General features: G+C 35.4%; 1 protein-coding gene across 2 annotated transcripts in view; it reads left to right on the top strand.

The window, feature by feature from the left end:
* LOC140160984 (cytohesin-1-like) overlaps positions 1 to 21807 on the top strand; it is an 81324-nt gene that overhangs the window by 1925 nt on the left and 57592 nt on the right. The window contains exon 2 of one of the 2 annotated variants that reach the window (XM_072184354.1): positions 14027 to 14100. In XM_072184354.1, coding sequence (XP_072040455.1) covers positions 14027 to 14100 — 74 coding nt within the window. Of the gene's footprint in view, positions 1 to 14026; positions 14101 to 17456; positions 17975 to 21807 lie in introns of those variants that run through there. The other variant, XM_072184363.1, reaches the window with a different exon arrangement.

Below are 21807 nucleotides of genomic sequence, written 5' to 3'. Positions count from 1 at the left end.
AGATGTGGGGTTTTCCCTGCTCATACGATAGCCAATGTATTTCTTCAGGCATTGGTCCGATACAATAGCCGATACGATGTTGAAAAGTGTTTTATGAGCCCATATTTAAGGATATATTTGATCACATTTGCATTGTTAAAAGTCGTCTTTTGAACGCCTGTTACTTCCCAGAAATGGCAAGAACAAAATAAAGCATCCTGCAATGTAGTCCAAAAAACAAAACATACCAAACTGACCTAGGCCATGTGTTTTGAGTTGGTAGATTTTTCAGTACTCAAAATTTCCAATTCTTTTCCTCTTTGAAAATGCACGCTTTTTGATACAAATATAATTCTTTGTTAAGGGATCTAAAATGAGCGTTTATTATGCGTTTCGACAGTATTTTTTGTGGGACATGAGAGCACCTCAGACCTATCGAATTGCATTCTGAATCTGAAGCATGTCTTTCTGATATCAAATAATTTTCATTTTTGAAAATCACAATATAATACAAATTTTATGACAAATTATAAAAATTTGATATTTTTCAAATTTTGATATATAACAGTCCTCGAAAGTATTTTATATAAATCTAATGATATATTCTTAAAGTGTATGTAGCAGGGAGGAAAAGCCGACGGTCAATTGAAAATTTTGACCTTTCGTATTGAAGATATAGATTTTTTCCCAAAAAGACCTAATTTTTTTTTTTTTTTGGGAAAAAAAATCCATATCTTCAATACGAAAGGTCAAAATTTTCAATTGATCGTCGGCTTTTCATCCCACCTACATACACGTTAAGTATAAATCATCAGATTTATAAAGTTTACTTTCAGTACTGTTAAATATCAAAAATATCAATTTTAATGATTTGCCATAAAATGTGTATTAAATTGCAATTTCAAAAAACCAAAATTATTTGATATCAGAATGACATTCTTCGTATTCAGAATGCAATTCGATATGTCTGATGTGCTCTAATGTCCCAAAATAAATACTGTCCAAACGCTCATACCCCAGCCCTAACTAAACCCATAAGTACAAGAAAAGTACACATGTATTTCCTAATTAAACAGGGAATCCAAAAATGACATTAGTTTCCCAGTAGGAAGATTGGTTAGGGATGGAGTGGAAGTTGAATAGCAACATTTTCCATAAAAAATGTTCTGTCTTCAGTGGGATATATTTTTACATATACCCTATGCTGAAAAAAAGAACATAATTTGAGTTCCTTGGCTCAAGAGCTTTAAAAAATGTATATATATATAACTTTTATTGTGATACCTGCTACAGGTTTCACTGTGTGGAAACATATTTCAAACGCACATTTGAGGCATTCCGAATAGGGATAAATAAACACACAAACAGTGCAATTTAAGGCATTTTCTGTAATCAAGTGATTTGCACTAGAAATTCACTAAATTTTAGGACAGAGTTACCTTTTTTAGTTTCTAAATAATTTTTCTTAAGTCTTTACAACATAAAACCAATTAAAAGAAGCAAATATATCAATATACCCACATTTTTTTGAAATTTTTAGTTAAATTTATATCAATCCTCCATATCAAAATCAATCCTCGGCTCCACCCTGTCAATTTTTCACTAAAATCAAAATAACTTGAGAATGGTAAATGCTACATAAAATGTTATGGTATCAATACAAAGGTCTCATCAAACCCTATTGGTGTACCCAGTTTAAAACGTGTGGCCCCTACATTGTATAAATCACGCTTGCTGAGCCTTGCTCCCTGTTCATTAGCTTTAACATGTACTGTGTGTAGCTGGGATGAAAAGCTGACGATCATTTGAAAATTTTGATCTTTCATATCGAAGATAGATTTTTTCCCAAAAGACCTCAATTTATTTGGTGTCATTTAAGTTGAAGCATAGCATGTCTGCTAGTGCTACTAGGACCAAGAATTTATGTATTGTTTGGGGTGCATACAATGTAGAACTTATAGGGTAAAACTGTTTTGGCCCGGATCTTAAAAATTAAAGCACCATATGTGATTTCTTAAAGCTTAAATGGTTAAATAAGTTAACCTAAATATATATGGAAGTAGGGATACAGCAATTACAGAGTTGACCTATTTCCGCCTTTAGGACTGAAACACAGTTTGTTTTAGAGTCAGCAGTGCAGAAATGAAATAGGCCATGCATTGCCATGGTCTGTGGCCATGCATACTTCCATAGTTACAAGACAAAGTGACAGAATTTAAGTAATTTGTAATTCAATTATTGCACTCTTTTTTATTCCATTTAGCTGCAGATTTATAAAACATTACATAATTTTACAGAGTTTGACAGCTGAATGCCAAGTGAAAATTGGGGGTGGGGGTAGGCCTATATTTTGACATCATAGCCTTTTTGGCAACAAGAATCAAAACACAATTTACATAAAATTTACCTCCTAAGTTGAAAGTTTGTAAAATAATTGCTAAATGTCATTAGTCATTTTGCATTGATATGAAAATGCAGATAATTGCTGACAGTGCTCTAAATTTGGACTATGGCTATTTGCATTTTGCAACCCTTTCCAGCTTTATACTTTTGAAAATGTTACCCTAAATGACCACTTTATTGAAACAAAGTGTTGTTAAAGTGCGACTAGTTTCCTAGAAACTGTAAATTATTTAAATTTTAACATAAAAGAAGGATTGGTTTGTGTCTGTAAATCTGACACAGCAGGATCAATCTGTGATTCATAATAGGTGGAGACAATGAGACTACCCACACACACAAACTTACAGTTCACTGGATTTAACCATGTTAGGATTCTTGGCTGAGATACTTTACCAAGTAGAAATGAAATAACAATACAAGTCTCTAGTCTTAAGAAGTTTTAGACTAAACCAGTGTACATTGTACTACAGTATTTGAAATTGGGGTACCAAATTAATGTATTTTTGCAAAGGAATAAATAAAGGATGAATTCAATACTCTGTCAATCAATATTTGTCATAGAATGTTCAGTAAGAATTATTCATCTAAATAAATAGCTGTGAAATCAATTTTATTTAGGCTTAATTAAGCAGGTGTATTGAGTATCAATGGGCAGGTGCAGTGTTCGAATTTAGGAAAAATAAATGGTTGTCCCACGGACAACCAGATTACAATTTCTGGTTGTCCGTCTAAGTTTTTGGTTGTCCGTAGGCCTACAAATGTGACTTTTGGCTAGATTTATGGTTGTCCAGCGGACAACCGAATCAGTATTTTTGGTTGTCCGGCGACTTTTCTAGTTGTCCCGGGCAACCGGACAACCAAAATTTCTAACGCTGGGCAGGTGGAACTGTCTGACAGGTGTGTGTTAGAGTACATTCCATAAAGAAAACCAGGATCTTTAGCCAAAATTAACCCAGAATAAATAAATAAATAATTTATTTATTTATTTATTTATTTATTTATTCACCTGTAATGGGTTTGAGCACTTTCAATTCCAAAGTTAGTCACCTGAAAAATAGTATTTATTTATTTATTTATTTATTTATTTATTTATTTATTTATTTATTTATTTATTTATTTATTTATTTATTTATTTATTTATTTATTTATTTATTTATTTATTTATTTATTTATTTATTTATTTATTTATTTATTTATTTATTTATTTATTTATTTATTTATTTATTAAAAATAACTAAACCCCACCATAGCCTATTATGTTGGCCTATAGTAAAAAGGGATGGCACCATTGAAGTACCATATTCATAACTGCACAGAGCGCTGAACAAAGTTTAAAACACTCTTTTGAGATCCATACGTCATTGCCTTTCCAGAATAATTCTTAGGTTACATATAAACTGAGATGTAAAGAGAGATGGGTGTATAGATTGGAATAGTGACACTGATGACTTTGTTTTTAAATTGAAGCTCCTGTAGGTATTTAGGGATTTTGTGGGTTGAACTCAACCCTGCTTGAATGACAGTCTCAATTTCATGTTTAGGCGTCATAAATCCTACAACCATTTCAGGGAAGTTGATAATTATAGAAATTGAGCTGATATTTAAGGCATATTTTGTTAAATTTAAAGTATGAAAGTATGCAGTCTTAAAATGGATTTGAGAATGCAGTTTCAGACTTGCAGGCAATTTGTTTTAGCTAGCAAAGGCATGTACATGTATTTCTGGAACTGTCCTTTGTCAAGATTTTTTTTTTCTCAAATTAATCGAACATGTCATGTTGCTGGAGTCTGGACTATTGCATTCTTATTGCACAAGAATTATGAATATCAGCCAAGTTTCTATTTATTCTTAATTTGATTTTAAATTGTCAGAAAAAGAGAACTAGCCATGGAGGAGACAATCAATTTCTTTATTGAATTAAACAAAGGATCTAGGCAAGTTAATTTATGTATTTGTAGTGACAATAAAAAATCAATCAATGAAAAGATATAAAATATTGATGAGTCACCCAGAGGGTTTCCTTCCTCATTGTTGTAAGCTGATTTAAAAGAACCTTTTTCCTATGAAAATATAAAAATGATTTCATCAAAGATCCTGGTTTATAGGGAAATATGGGAATTTTAACCAATTAGTCCATTGCAGTGGGACTGGGAGCTTCAACTTCAACAGTGTTGGTGTTGATGAAGGGCCACAGGTTATGTTTTGAAAGCTTGTCCAATTAATATGCCTACTCCATTGTGGCTTTTACCAAACTCACAGTTGAAGAAACAATTTGTGTATAATTTGATTTTGGTTTAATTTGTGTGTATACTTTAGCTTTGTAACATTGGCTCATATTATAGTCTTGAGGTTTTGTTTGACAGATTTTGATGAATTTGGTTTGGCCTTTGGCTGGTAGACAGCAAAGATGAGAATGGTCATTTTTGTTTAAAATTGAGCAAGTTATGCCTGTGGGATGTGTGTAACTATCCATTGGTCTAATATCATGGTAAAAAGGTTGTCAAAATTGAAAGAAAATATTCTTGTTAATTATTGTTTAAATCCCCATGGTGTTTCAAACAGGCTAGATGGTGAATCAAATATGAGGTGTGTGTGTTCATACAATCTTTGAATCCTCAAGGATTGACATGGGATTATACTGGAGAATTGCGATTCCTAAGTCAGTCCCCAACTTTCGGGCCTTAATGCTACCCCTGCTGGCACCTAGAGGTCCTCAATTCCAAAATGCATATATTTGCATATGGGGGTGTGTATGCTGTGAGAGTTTGATTGACTGAGGATGACCCTACATGTAGTTGTCATGGTTTGACAAAATGTCAGATTATAAGCAGGGGAAAAAGAAAAAATACCCACCTTTGCAAAAGTTAGGAAACACACATTGAACCTGAAGGTGTCTTTTAACTTGTTAAGTCAGATTTGAAGGGAATGACACTGTCTGAAATTATGTCCAAAGTACGCTGAACCTATTAAAGTACCTATTTATACAGTAACGAAGATGGTGATATCATCTTCACTTTCAAATATTATTATGAACACTTTCCACATCTTCCTAAAGCACCCGAGGGTAGTTGGCTGTGATTTTGACAACAGGTAGCCTTGTGAGGAGGAAGCATCATCCGTTTTTCTCATCAATGAATCGGAAAGTAGTGCAATTAATGGTGACATGATCTAAAAGGTTCACACACACCTGAGGATGCAGGATTGTAACAAGGTGTTGGTTGACCAGCCAAGTTCATGTGTCAAGTATCACTGTATCAAGGATGGCTATCATGGCTAATTGTAACTTTCCATGCCCATCTGGTTCAAAATGTGCTTTTCTCAAATCTGACCTGAGTTGAGTTTCACAATATTCTTTATCTGTGAGGAATATTGTGTGTTGATAGGCCTCAAATTGAAAAATAATAACAATAAACCTAACCATACACGTACAAACCCTAAGTCTATCCTTAAAAATGCAGGGTGTGGAAGGTTAACTTACCATTCATACAGGCTAGTCTGTGAAAGCGTTTTCAAATGTACCAGCAGTATTAACTCTCTCCATGCGGGTGATGACAACCGTCACAACCGCTGATGACATTGACAAGTTTCAAAAAAAAAATTTCAATTAAAAAATTTCAGAAATTGTATGTTGACCATATTTGGAATCAGCATGACAGTATTGCATTAAAATGTGTACAAACAAGCCTAGTATTAGTTCAATGGCCCTGCTTCTTAATAAAAGCTCTTGAGATTCTGAAAAAATATCTCAAAATTTGGACTTTTTACTTTTAAATGGCTAGCATGTAGAGCATTAAAGTTCACTGAATGTGAATCTCAACAACACTGTAGCCTTGCTTATAGGAGCCTTTTGCTTTTAGTTTTTACTTTCAATTGAATACAACAAGTTCCTGTACTGCTCACATGACATGAGGCAGGATCAGTCAGTAGGACATTATGTAAAATTGAAAGTTAAGGAACCAATCAAGGATTCTTTTATGCATGCTTCCTTTAACCCCAATGTCATTTTCTGCTTTTTGCAGTGGAAAGAAAGTAGGGATGAAGAAAGAAGATGAAGAGAAAAGTTGTTTTCCTGCCCCAGTTTTGAACCACCAACCCCTCGGGTGCCAGCCACCATAACAGGGATAGGAAGCCATGCCTGTGACCATGGCCTGGCCAAAGGTTTTATGTGTAGGGCCTATTAAAGGTTATAATGACATGAATTTTAATAACCTGGTAGAATTTTTCAGGGTGAACTTTATACTTGAATTAAAGTTGAATCTATCATAAATGTTGTAATGTAAATGATTGGCTTTCCCATACAAATACCTCCCCGGCCACATTTTTGTTGGAAGCAATCTTCTTCTGGTGGTACTGTTGACCTTATTTGGTTTTATTGGGTGACCTCATTAAAGTTTGGGACTCTGAAGTGGTTTCATCTCTCATCAGTAAGGCAAACTGAACTTCCTGCTTGCCTAAATCAAGTAAACTTTGTCTTCACAAAGTTTGGTCATACCATCTCTCTTACTACCATGATCATACCTAACTCAAGCTAGCCATACAATACCAGAAATCAGAAGGATGTGGTTTTAAAAAGGATATAAAAAGTTTGAGCATTATTTTAGAGTAAAGTAGGCCGATGTCTATTTGAAACAGAGGGTTGGTAGTATGGGATGGGTACTTACTTGCGCCATGGGGTCATAGGTGCATTCTTTTAGTTTTTGGCGCACTAAATTAACATAATTTACAGGTTTGCTAAAGGGTCATTTGAATCCTTTACTTCTATTGTTTTGAATCGATAGTTTCACAAAATTTCACGTAGCTTCGGAATATGTGTAAAAGCTATAAAGTGAATTAAAAAATGGTGTACTACTCCGGCCTCATGCGGGGGAGGGGGTCTGTTTTGTTGTATAAGTATGACTTGTCTCCAAAAAAAGTACTACGGTTTGTGTCCAAAAATTTGTTTGAAATAAAAAAGTCTGATGCAAGAATTGCAGATCTGGATCAAAGTATTCTAGCCATATTCTGTAGAGGCCTAGTCTACATGGTCTGTCTTATAATACAGTGTCTGTGCATGGTGAAACATGAGGTGATATTTTAACTTTGACAGGGTATTATCAGTGAATGCAGTCTTTTTTGTAACATCATTCATGCCTGGATGCATACATTGAGTTATGGAATGTAGTGGATTTGATCCCTGGCCTAGTACAAATTAAGTACAATCCTAGGCCTGTAAAGCATGAAATACTGTGCGCTGTAGACCTATTCAAATATATTGAGTGACAGAAATCTGTAAAACATTTCTCTTTTGATTATTTTTACTAGTTTGGTCACTTTCATGCTTTTGAGAACTTTGGGGATAAACAAATCTAAGCAAACCTGTGCTCTACCAAGCTTCCAGGATATGTCCAGGGTTGCAATATTATTATGTGTATGGCTAGTCATTTCTTTCCCCATGTGTCAATATGTCGTTTGGTCCTGGCCTTAATTACAAGCTTACAACGCTAAAACTATGAGTATGATGTTCTGTAAACCACAATTTTATTTCCGCCCTACTGATGTAACCCTAATTGGCAGAAAAGTGAATCCTGTAAAATTGACAATTCCTTTGGAATTGAGCAAAATTGAAATGCTGCAATTGTAACTTGAGTGGCACCAATTCGACATCTAGTAGAACTTGGTCTAATCACTTCCCTGGTCTAATCAAGCTTTTTCATCAGTTAGCACTGAAGGGGAGGCATTCCAATATTCTCTACAATTTCTGCTAATATAAAGTGATCCTAGGTTCTATTTAAACATCCCAGAGCAAAGACCTGTTACTTTTACTTTAGTTGGTGTTAGGATACACCTGTATTAGTTACATAGCTACAAGCCTATATATGGCTACCTGTAAAAAGGGCATAGAAACTGCCTCAAGCCACCAAAGAATGGAAACAAACTACCTGAGTTTAGCTCGGCTGTCATCTCAATCATAACAACACACTTCGGTGGTTGAACACATCTAACAAGTGAGCCACTTTAGTCGCAGGTGATGCATGAGAGCTTGACTTAAGTGAAGAATCTAGGTTTCACAGGTAATTTTGGTATTAGGGGCATACCCCCAATAACAAGACATGTATTTGTAAGGAATGGATGGTCCACTTCAACTTCACTTTCAAGTTTAATGTAAAGGATTCTTTTTGTGTCTTCAGGTAGGTTGTTTTTTATGATTCAGATTCAAGGACCTGAACTAGGCTTTTTGTTTTTTGAATGTGTACGTTTTCACCCTGCTTCCATTGTAATAGCGGTAAGAACCGTTGATGTCTTGATTTCAAACAATCGATATATTGGCCACTCAATATCGATAAAATCAATGTGCCGCCCAATTTTTCTCATATCTTCTACATTCATTCATAAATTTATTATGACATAACCCATACCTATGTAACAGGATGCAATGCCATTTGGACTCTCAAATGCACCAGCCACTTTCCAGTGACTTATGGATTGCTATGCCATTTGGACTCGCAAATGCACCAGCCACTTTCCAGCGACTTATGGAACTCCGATACTTTTTTCCTGATTTTCCAAAACTTTTTTTTTCATTAGCGGCAACTTGGATATTGATTTTTTTCAGAAGGTGATATCGGCGATTTCGATATTATTGGATATGGATAGTTGATTTATTGATTATGATCGATATATCGACGGTCCTTAAATACCGGCAATGTACATGTAGTACTAGTGTAATTGAAACTGTTGGATCAGTGCTACTTCATCTGTATCTTGGGGGAGAGAGAGAGTGCCCATTTTCAGGAATTAGCCTCGATACTTTCAGTCAAATCATGTCAAATTGGTATTTTATAAGCCTAATTTTACAATGCAAATATTTCAATAAATGGTGCAAATTCAGCTTTTGATTTGCTATGCAGTATGTTCACCATAGATAACTTTGAAAATCACACATTTCTTCATCAGTGTTCATATCTGTGTTTTGATCCAATCTAACCACACTCATCAATGTCATGGCTATGTATAGAGAAGAATTAACTTGCTCCACCCTGCTAGACTGATGATCCTGTATGAAGCTTATGATCCAACCATCAACAGGGTGTACATTGTGTATTCTTAGCCCACCCATTGGTTTCATGACCTCATTACCAGGTTATAACCTGAAGGATAAGAAGCATGGAACCATTGTCTACCCTGGGCTACATCCTGCTGATCAGGATACTACATCAATGACACTGTCTCTTGTCTTCTACTAAGCCTTACTAAGGAACATGATGACAGCCAAGGGGAGTTTATGAGGTGATTGTCAAGTACAAGTTTGAAGCAGAGCCGATATCTTACAATTCCCACAATGCTTTGTTTCCATGTCAATGTTCTGAATTGATTTGCAGTAACAGTTCCATCAGGGTAATAGTGGCGAAAGGGATTATGAACAGAGCACATATATCCAGATCTTGCAAATAACGTTATTTCATGTCTATGGACCCATTTATAGCAAATTCTGAACTTAAAAACTAATGGAACATGCAATCGGAATGTCAGTTTCTGTAATGAGGTGATATGTTGTGTTGCAAAGGATTCTGGGAAGGGTAAAGTATCTTCTCTAAGTTGGAAGTGTCAACCTGTCAGTACATAGTTCTTTAACCCCATATGGATGTTTAGTATAGAATGACCTTTGATTACAGTGGTACAAAACTCATCCTCCAAAATGTGAGGTCAATTTTTCATCTAACACTGTTGAATGGATTTGATGAACTATGCCTCTAAGAATAAGATTGAGGCCTTTTTGTTGGGTCATAGTGATGGAGATGTTTTATGATGTGACTGGCAGTCAAGTGCAAGGTTAAATGGAAGTTTATTTGGAAATGTTTGCAAACTTAGGCCCTTCACAATTAATTCATAGTTTCCTGTTTCATGGTTGAAAACCAGGGATGAGGCGACTTTTAATTATTAATTATTAATTATCTTTTATTTTCTTTATTTTAAATTAAGTGGTCGCAACCTACATCAAGCCATTTTGACAAGGAGCATGCATTTAATTATTTTACTACTATGTTTGATTTTATACATAAGTAATGGTACAATTAGGTTCTATGTTTATTCACCATTATAGATGATATGATCAAAGTCAGAAAGTAGCAAATGGTAATCATTAAAAGTTATTTTTAAAGAGAAAAAATCCAAAATATAAATAAAATAATTAAATATTTTGCAATTCTCTACTTTTTGGACGCTTGGGAAACAGGAAACTAAGAATCAATTGTAATTGGCCTTAAGTGTGACTCAGCTTTAAATAGAACTATTAAAATTAAATGAAACAAAAAAGGTATAGATGGAGAAAGAAAGCAGCCTTTTGTTCAGTGTTAAATCTTTCTTTACCTGCACAGGTACACCAGTCATTCCTGCCCAGTGTTGCATATTTCCTCTAAATGATATAAGATTGGGGTATTCCATAGCAGCTGATATTTGTATCCCATCATGCTCTGCAGTACCATAGTAGAACTGCACATGCCATAGAAAGTGTACACAAAATCCCTCGCTTCAACTTTTAATTACTCGCTTATATCAGGGGAGCTCGGCTTAGACTTTTGTTTGAAAAAAAAAGTATTGTGAAACCATTCATAGCTCATATACTTTAAGCGGCTGTTACTTATCTTTTACATTACATTTGCTGAGAAGATAGACTGCAATGCATGATGATGGGATACTCCCTTACTGCTGTGGGGGTATACTGTGTCAAACATTGGTTGAGGAAATTAAATTTTACCACTTATTTGGAAAAAAAATTGTTGTTGCACAGTTGAACCAGTTCATGGCGGACAGAAATCATCAATTCAAACAAACTTTACGGACCTCTAAAATGAGCAAAATGCAAAAGGATATGTAGGCTTGATCAGCTGAGACCTTTCATTTTCGATTAACCAAACAAAAAGCAAATCTTACTCAGTGCTCACACCAAGAAAGCAGCCTCATTTTAAATTTACAAACTTGTGTTTATTTGAAAACAGTTGCACTAAAGTCTGCAACAAGTTTTTTGAAAGAAAAAAATGTGTTTGTAAATTAAACTTGTTACACCTACTGTCACCTAGTACATTTTTGCACTTGTAACAAATTTGTTCAATAGATTTCTATAGCCCTACAATGCATTCCTCTGAAGCAAACCTGAGACTTGGTTACATGATACACATTGATGTGGCGTGCCAGTGTTACCGTTTTCCATTGAACTTGCCCTTGTATTATAGGCCTATATAATTACTTGAATAGTTACAATATAATGCTGGCATACCCCCAATGAATGAGGTGGGGTTATAATCGGACAACAAATACCATACAAGAACATCAATGAGCAACTTGCTTGCTATGATAACAAAAAGGTTGATGGGCCATGTGAAAGTTTGAATTTGGAATAATTCTCATCACACCCGCTTGTACACTCAGTTTGCAGTTTCCTGGTGTCTACAACTCTGATAGTAAACTCTATTTTGTAGCATAGTACTAGTAGCACGGTAAGTTGTTTTTCAAATAGCGCACTGTTGTACCATACCAGCCTTGCTTTTTTCCAGAGGTTTGCAGGCTTTGAGTTTAAAAAATTGAGGAGTGTGATAAATAGCACTCCTGAAACTTGTCAGGGGTGCTATTTTGTGAATGAGGAGTGTGGTTACACTTAAATCTGATGTAGTGCTTTAAATCACGCTCCATGATCATTTAAGGAGTGCGGAGGAGTGTGCAAATCCTGGCTTTGGTTGTCTCTCTAGATGATATACCAGTTTTCAAAACAAAATGGCAGTGTGTTTTATATTATTGGTCAAAGGTTTGCAAGTGTTTCATTTAGCGCTGTTGTCAGTTTATGATCAGTTGTACTCTTTATACCAAGCACAACATCTTTCTGAATTAATTTCCAAAGATTTCCAATTTGCTGCTGAAAGGTCTGCAAACAGGTCCACAATACTTTCAGCACAGTGATTATTTACTTTATAATAATATTTTAGTGACCTAGTGGGTGGCTCCAATATTGTGATCTTTAGTTTTCACCTAGAAATGGTCATAACACTAGTGAATTCATTGATCCGTGAAATATTTCTACCTTTTGTATTCTGTCCTTGTTGTGGAAAAAATGTCACCTGTTGTGGTTTCATAACAAAAGAAATGGAGCTGGAGGGAAGTTACCAATTATTTATTTCTACTTATTTGTTAACTAATACTGTCCATAGATTCATAAACATGTTTGTAACTAGCCAAGATGCATCGAAATTAGCATAAAATTAGTTGGTTTGAAAACCACAGATTTAAGATAATTGTTTTCCATCTTGTTAAAACTGTTGCATGTGATTGCAGATGAACTTTGTCTGCACTTTGCAATACGATGTGAAAGTCATAATTTTCTGTGCATCATTCTTTTGAATATTTTTTAAAGAACTTTAGGCTTCTTTATGATTGTACAAGAAACAAAATGACTCATAGCGAGTCCAGATGTGCAAAGTATGCACAATAAAGAGAAGTTTTACTGTATTGGCTTATTCACCGGCAAAATATCAAACAATTGTTGGAAAAATGATTGTAATTGGAATCATTTTAAAGTGACCAATAATAGGAAGGACATGCAGCTCTTTGCAGCCTCATGCTGGTGATACCATCTCATTGCAGTACAATGTAGCTTTGCTCTGTACAGCAACTACTTTCTATCTGGCTGGGAGGCACAAATTTTGAAATATCAAACTTTTAGGTGCGATTATTGACTGCATTTAGGCATTAACTGTGGAAAGGTAACTATTGCTTGAAAATATAGGGCACTGTACAGAGTATAATGGTTGTAACTAGTCTGATTGATCTGAGGGATTTGGTTAAAAGGATTAATTAATGATGAATCTTATCTTTCCGAATTCCTGGAAAATTTTATACAGGAGGGAAATTTGTTGAACTTGATCAGTTTCCTCGGATCACGATGTCCAAACAGTATACCGAGGTGCACCAAGATGAGAAGAGGCGCGTAGGGCAGACATAGATGCCAAAGGCTGTCCAGTGCCTAAAATTGCTTGTATATTTAAGGAATATGGAAGTAGCATGCCTCGTTGCTTGTGTATTGCAGAGGCTCTATACTAGAGCTATGAAATCTGCTGATCACCTGGCTACACCTGTACCACCATATCGTCACTCTGTTCATGCCAAATGGGCAGAATCAGTGGATCTTTCATCCAGAACTTCAAACAAATAATTATGCACCATGGACCCTGCATTTCAATGGTTTGCACCCGGCTGCACCTGTATGTATGCACCAAAAACTTAAAATGCATACCCATTTGCAACTGATTCAAGTGTGACATAGGCACACAAGCAACAATGATAAATAGTCATTGTTTAAAATAAACCAAGTGTATTGCAAATGCTAATTGATATACAAACTGGGTCATTCCGGAATAATTTTCTTACCTTTTCAAATGATATGGGGCAACAGTATTCTTGTCTTTAAGAGGAAACTGACCATCAAGGCTGGCCAGAATTTAATCCTGGGAGTCATTGCTATTTCCTCTGTGTATGTTATGTTACAGATGTGTGTTATGAGTGTTACTGGAAATGATCTCATTACAATTCAAGGTGGGCTGGATCATAATCAAAGTTATCTGCTGACCTGGATGCCTAATTTATTTAATTTATTCATGTCTTCTTTGTCCTTTTGCAGATTTGACGGAAGATGAGTTGAAGTTGCTGAATGATATTCGCCGGGCCAAACAACAACTTCTCAGGGAAATACATGTACGTATTAATTTTAATCAAGTTTATTTAGTACTTCAATAAGCATGGTGAAAGTTGAGTGTTTCAACATTTGCAGGGCTTTGGAAATACTCCAGCTACCAAATAGGACTAGATTCTTTGGAGTTAAGGGCTGGAATTTGGTAAGTTGCGGAGATATTATGCAGAGATTATTTTTAATTCAATAGAAATTCTGCATTCTCGGTCCATCTGCTCATCAAGACATTTTGGCAAGATTCATTTTGAGGGTTAAGAAGATCTAACACCTAATCTAATGCAGGAACCTAGATCTATTCCCCTAAATCTTTATCGCATAATGATTTTATGAATATGGAATAAAATCGCAAATATATAGGAGACTAGATCAAGTTGGATGTTATTGCATTGCAAATGAAGCCTTGTCTAAACTCTTGATAATTCTTGTAAGTTGTATTATATGCAGCAATTCAAACGGTTGCGCCACACTTCATTTGACCAGGTATGTATTCCCCATCCACACGATTGAAAGTTTCTGAAGAGCACTCTTTATGCAGTTACCATGGTAACATGAAGTAGGGGTTAAAAAATTAATAATGGTGATTTTGCATAAGAAAAAGACACACCACTTCCAGGGATGTGTATTTAGCAGCATTTTCCCCAGGTTTTGCTAAACTCCATCTTTGTTAATTGATTTACAAATTTACTCGTACAAAATGAGCCAGACAGTATTTTCTTTCTGTCATTAAGTAGGCTGTTCAACATTTTGCAATATTTGGATAAAAACTTGAGCAATTTCACATCAATTCATATTTAATAAGTTAATACTGTGTAAAAAATGGTGTCATATTTCTCCCCACTTTTGATGACTGTACCTAGCCCCCTAGCATTAATCAACTTGAAGCGGTTGAGCCATCCAGTTGTGGTTAAACACCATTTTACAAAGATGCTTAGGATGCACTTGATAAATCTACTTAATATCAAAATTCTCCATCCAGTTGTTGGTTTTGAATAATTTGCAACGTGACATATTGAAAACCCTGGAGTGTGTTATCCTGTGGAAGCAACACCTCATAGCAGCTCATTTAGTATGATTTCATCCATCAATATTACATCCTTTTGTTCGGCCAAGACATTGAAAACAGAGACTGTGAAGTTCACGCTCTCAAGCAATCCCACTGGAGTATGGACAAGATTAACATGCATTAGTGTTGGGATTTCAAGTGGGATCCACCGTGTAGTAGGTGTAGCTATAATGTTACTTTTGCATGAACCTATTGTCAGAATATCCTATGTCGCTGATCTCTTTTAGTGAGAGATGCAAGTCATGAAAACATTATATTGATGGGACTTAATTTCCTGAAGCTGTGCCTGCCATCTACAGTATATGTTAATAATTATTGTTAGGACTAATGGAGTAATCCATCAACATATTTCTTCAAATAATGAAATATCAGATTTATAGGATTATTTTTGCTGATTGGAAGAAAGAAAATCTTTAAATGAAGTCAAGCGTTTGGTTAAGGGGCAATCACATATTGAAGTATCCAGGAGTACGAGAGATAAGGAGCTCTTAATTCTTGTCTGCATAATGTACTCGGTGATTGTGCAAATATTGAGGAGGGGGCATTTTTGGTTTTATATCTGGGCTCCAATTTAGCGTTTGTCCGGTCGCATTTGCCAGCCAAAATTCTAATCGTTGGTCCTGTCTTTGGTTTGATTCGTTGATTCCTTCTGTAGGATATGAGGGAACTGATGAGCCTGCCAAAGGTACCCTGAACTTAAAGAAATTCCCTTCATTAAATTGGAGACATGTTACAGTAGTTCAGAGCAAGAAAGGCATATCTGCAGTAGTTGCCGAGTGTCATATACACATGTGTAATTGTTATAGAGTGCGGTAATGGTCATTGTCTATGGTAATTGGGCAGCTATCATTGACGCACCTCGAATAGCGAGCAGTGAGCGAAGCAAGCTATTGCTATTGTTGGAATATCTTGCTATTGTTGGAATATCTTAGATCATCAGCACATTTAGTTATCAGAGTTCAGCACAGAGCCTGTGCTCGGTATGCCTTTGGAAGTTTATAAACTTTCCAATCTTTTCTTTACATAGGCCTACATAAAATGAAGGGTTGTAACTTTTGATCTAAACCCGAGGATCACCCTAAACTAAAACAGCGACATTATTTGCTGGCATATTGATTCGGATTGCAGCATTATTGTCATTAATTTTATATTAATGGAAAAGATAGGCAGGGAATTGAACACAGCACAGCAATTCCTTGTAAACCAGCTGTGACCAAGTTTTAATGTGATTGCCAATTTTGATAGAATAATGTTAAAATTGAAGTTCCCATTTGGATGGTAGAATATGGATGTCACATAAGCATCATTGTTGATTCTGAATTGATGCTATGCCCCTAGAGCACTATACAATCTGAGATCTATGCAAACTAGAGATAAACCTGGGTGGTAAATTGGTATCCATTGAGACAGACATACAAACATATGAGACATACAGAGGAAATTGGACTACATTTAATTCACGCTGAATGAGACGTCTCTTTGGGATAGCAGTGCTTTCTTCTTTGTTATTTTATTCATGCTGAGTAAAAATCAAATTTTCCATTTGCATTTCAGGTTTGTTATGTGAAAAACGCACAAAATTTGCCTATCACTAAAGTTTGTTCAGCTTATAATAATAATTGGTGCAAAAATAAGATTCATAACATAGCAAGATTTCAATTTTGACATAAAACTCTAATTTTGTAGCACTTCACTTTGTGTCAAATCTGGCTTAGTTATCATATCATACTTATGGATGTCATTTGAAATAGAAAATTGGATGAGTTCATGAGAGCCACACCTGGATTTTCCAATCAGAGTAAACGAGCTGTAAATCAGTAATTTATGACGACAGATAATGTTCAAGATGCATAAAATGACAAATCACTGGTAATGAATATTTCACAAATCACAAAAGTTTTAGAGGGTGTGTCATTTTCATAGCAACCATTGATAATGCCAACAAATAATTAACTCTACCCCAGCTGACAATGATAGTGTGTTCAGCTCATCATCAGATATTATCCCAAATGGAAATGAGCAAATGGGCAAATTTTATTTGCTTCAAGTACATCCAAAGCTTGTCATTGTTTGATTAATAAAATTGAACTTGGGGAGTAGTAGTGTAGCACCAATGGTGTGAGTTTGATTGGTTCCCAAATGATATGACTCATTTCTCTGTAACACTGAGTATTTGCTGCCATACTCCTCATCATTTCCAAGTAGAAAATGTGCTCCACGCGACCCGGACAAAGACTTTGGGTGGTACTCGGATTCTTTTAATTAATTAATAGGATAATATGCCACACTGGGACTTGCAGCTATGTGCCATCTGCCCTTGCATTTCCAGCGATGTGATAAGTATTCTGAGTCTGCCGGTAGAGGGTGACTATTGTTACAACTACAATGTTTGCTGGCTATTATAAGCAGGTTGAAAGATTTTTGTTTTGGGAGTTACCAAAGAGCAATTATAACACTTTTTGAGTTGGATTCAGTTTGCTTTGGAGTTGGATGGAGTAAGGTCACACCAGTGCGGTCACCTTGGAGCAGAATAAAGAAATAAAATATCAGTGCAGAATTTTTTAATTATGAAATCAATGCGTAGAGTAGTCAGTGGCAGGCCGTGACGGTCTGATTAAATCCGCCAGGGTGGTAGAGTTGCAGCATCGGCTATATCATCATTGGATGATAGCTAGCTCATGCTCAATGTAGTGTTTTTCATATCGGATTGGATTGTGGATTATAATAACGAGTTTGGTGCTAAGCTAGGAATGATCAATGGCATCATAACATTTAGATGGCGACGATGTAGTAGCAAGCGAGGACGGGTAAAAAAAGTAAGTATGTATATATATATAAATATGATATGTATAAACTGTGCAGTGTGCAAATGTGTGGGAACTTTTGTTTGTTATGGGAGATTTTAAAGGAATACACTGATCTGTGATCATCTCTGCGTATAAGGTAAGGAACACTTGATATGTTACAGAGAATTCTATTTACCAGTAACATTGCCACAAACATAAAAACACTGAACATAGCAAGTCATATATTGATGCAACCAAGCATTGCAGTAACATCATGTATCACGCGCTCATTGCTATTGCCAAATAATTCCGCACAAATTTATGTACGATTTAAAACTATTTAATTTCTGTTATGGGACTATGATATTTTTGCAAATGTGTGCAAAACTGCATTGGATGTTCATCAAGAAGAAGTATCATTTCAAAGCAAATGATAAACAGGAGTGTTAAAATCTCTTCATACACTGAAATTGTGTACCCCTATCTGAATGCTTGAATGAACCCCTTCTCCACATGGATATTGACTGCAGAAGACAAGTTCAGAATTTTCTTTAAAAATTCTAAAATGTCAGAATTGTTCATTTTCGTGACCATATTTGGAATCAACATTACAAATACATTCAAAATAAGTACAAACTATCATAGTATTATTAGTTCAGTGGTTCTTGAGATAGCTCTTGGCCTTTATATGTTGAAGCCTGTAGCCAGCCTGATAAGCAATAAGCAGCTTGCAATGCATCATTACCTGTATTGGTCCGGTGTGGGTAAAGTTAAAGGGCTTCATTCACGTCATTTGGGGATATAAAACTTTAAGATTCAAGTGGTGTATAAAGGTAATGTTTCATCTCATTTGTGCCCAGTATAGTGTAGTGTCCGGTGAAATAGTGAATTCAAAATCATCCCTAGTCAGTAGTATGGTCCTCATTGAGACAATCTGACGACAATAATGCATTTACACACTGTGTGATACAATATTTGTCCTGTGCCATGAGTAGCATACATCCTGTTTAGTAAATGGATGTACACACTCATCATCCATCCCCATCCACTATCTTCAGTCCAGTGCATTTACATACAAAGGTGAGCAAATTATGCTAAATAGCGCAATAAAAGTGGGTAAAATGAAGATACTCTGACTCACCTGCCCTACATTAGAATTCCAAGTAATCTCAACTCAGTTACAATCAAATAGGGATTCAAATGATTCTTGGTGATAATGAAATGCTTTGGGAATCACATTGTCATGTAGTTGTAAAATTAGGAAAGAAAAGATGGTCAGGTGAATAACCCCATAAATGATTTTGATTAATTAATACCACATTTATTAAACCATTTACCATAATTATTAGAGTTAATGACCAAAATCAAACTGGACATTTTTCATGCAAACAATTGAGGATTTGAGGATACACAAATTAGTATCTAAATCTAAACAAATACTCAATAAAATCTCAAAAGCGACATCTAATTGAGAAGAAAATCGCCTACGATGAAAACACAAATATTTATATATTATCCGATCTGATCCACTCAGACCATAGTTGCAAATTTTGCAAATTGAGTTATTACCAGTTGCACTACTAACTTGCTCTGTCCTGTATCTATGCTTTAAATACTGATGCTGAAATCCCTAAATCCCTGACACATTGGATACAAGTTTCAAACCTTTGATCATTCATTTTCTTATGTATTTTATTGTTTTTGGGTCCAGTCGGCATATTTTTTCCTATCTCAAAAACTGTTTTATTGAATCGGACTGTGGTCACAACTTGTGATTTGATGCTCAGAATTTACTTTCAGAGTTGCTAATTAAGGAAAGGTTGTTAATTAGTCAAATATGGTTATCACTTTACAAGCAAACATTTACAGTTCAGGATTTCATGGAAATGATCAAAAAAGTTATTGAACAAACTTACATGTACTCTCAAATATACATTGTAGGCTTTAACCAATGATACTTGTAAATCATTCCTGTATCATATATAACTTGTAAAACAGCCCATTGTCACATTTGTAGGCTTTGCATTACCATGGTTACCAATCAAGCAGGACAGACAAAATATAGGAAATGATGTGCACATAGTTGTTCTAGATCTTGTTTCCCAGACTGTGAGTATCAATGACAGTGAATTTTCCCACCCCGCTGGCCATTGGGCGAGGTGCTCATCCCATCCCACGTCAGCTTAGAAGTCTGGTTTTGATTTTGATAATATCATATATGATTATATTATTTTTAAATGATAACAGTCGTGGAAAGTAAAATTATTTTAAAATAAAATGAACATATGTGCGATTGCAAAGCAAAAATTCCAAGCACAGGAAAAAACATTCTGGATCTGTGGTGTGGACATACATGACTGTATTTAAGGTTTTCATATAATTCTCAAGCCTACAGTCAGCCACTGGCCATATAACACAATATTGCTTACAAAATGTTCACAAACACTGACAGACAATTATGCTAATCAAGGTATTTTTGTGTTATAATTGATTAGTTTTTGTAAATCTGAACAGCTAATGGCTAATTAAGCCTGGTCATTTATAATGGCAGTACGTTTGATAAATATGACATCAAGTGAATTAGAATTATTAATATTACTTAGCAAATTAAAACTGTTTTGAAGTCAACAACTAAACCTTGGTAGTGCGGTAGTAACATCACGATGTGTCTGTATGTGAGAGAGTATTCCGAATTGCCATTTTTGTTGCTATCACACGCGAGCGTATAGAACGGCACACACGTTCCAAAGCTACACAACATTAAACAGGCATTGATATCACTACCAAACTTATGGAAGCAATGAAATTTTCCCGGGGGGGTCACTCCCATTGTGGCCTGTACACCATCCGCGATAATCAACTTTTGAAAAGCACCCAACTTTAACCCTTGGCTAAAACGACACCCTAAACAGGGATTTCATTCCTAACATCAAATTTCATACCCTAAATTTCATTTCCACGGATTTAGAAATTGCAATTTTGCTACCCTTTTTTCCAATTTTTCAAGTTTTTGACACCCTAAACGTGATACGCGCGTATCGTGCCTACCCACGAAAAACGACCCTTTTACGCGTTTTCATTATCGCGGATGGTGTACAGGCCACAATGGGAGTGACCCCGGGAAATTTTACATAGTAGATACGTTTGTCAGTCAACATACTAACATAGTACTTTGACCATTCCCATCATGCTTAGCATATCTGTCAAAATAACAGGAGTCATGGTGTAAAATGAGGTTCACAACTTCACAATAGCAAAGTGATTACATCGCCTGTGGAGGGAGAAGAAGTTCATCATGCGCTAAAAATAGCTCAATATGAAGTCAAGTTGAATGCCACCATGCATTTCTTTCTCTCCTGTGTAGCCATTCAATAAACTCAGAAACATGCCAATTCATTATATAATTACATCACTGGTTTCACATCATCTTTTTTCCCAGGATATCTAGATTATAATAACAGATTAACGAACAAATTCACTGTCTTCAAGTGTAAATGTTTGTCTACTACACCATAGATGTCTTTCCCTCAGAATTATGACAGGAAGTGGAGGCGGGAACCCAAACAATAGATCTGTGCAGATAGCACCCAGGTCTAGGTGAATCTTTGCTGTATCATTAACAAATTAACTGCTTTAAAAACTGTCCAGAATGTAACTGAAATTCAATTAATGCTGCTTATGTGGTTAGATCCTTCACTAATTTGGTCTAAACTTTGCATGGTATTGTTAGAAGGATATAAATCTATTTTGGGAAATAAAGTAGCTATTATTTTATACTGGAATTACATCACAATTTTAGTAAGCGATGGCAAACTTTTTTAAGAAATTGCAGGAAACGGATACAGCTTTGTAAACCCTTTCAC

This window comes from Amphiura filiformis, chromosome 1, assembly GCF_039555335.1.
Source record: "Amphiura filiformis chromosome 1, Afil_fr2py, whole genome shotgun sequence".
In the NCBI taxonomy this organism is placed as follows: Eukaryota; Metazoa; Echinodermata; class Ophiuroidea; order Amphilepidida; family Amphiuridae; genus Amphiura; species Amphiura filiformis.
The sequence above is the reverse complement of the archived record's forward strand: the minus strand, read 5'-3'. Positions and strand labels throughout refer to the sequence as shown.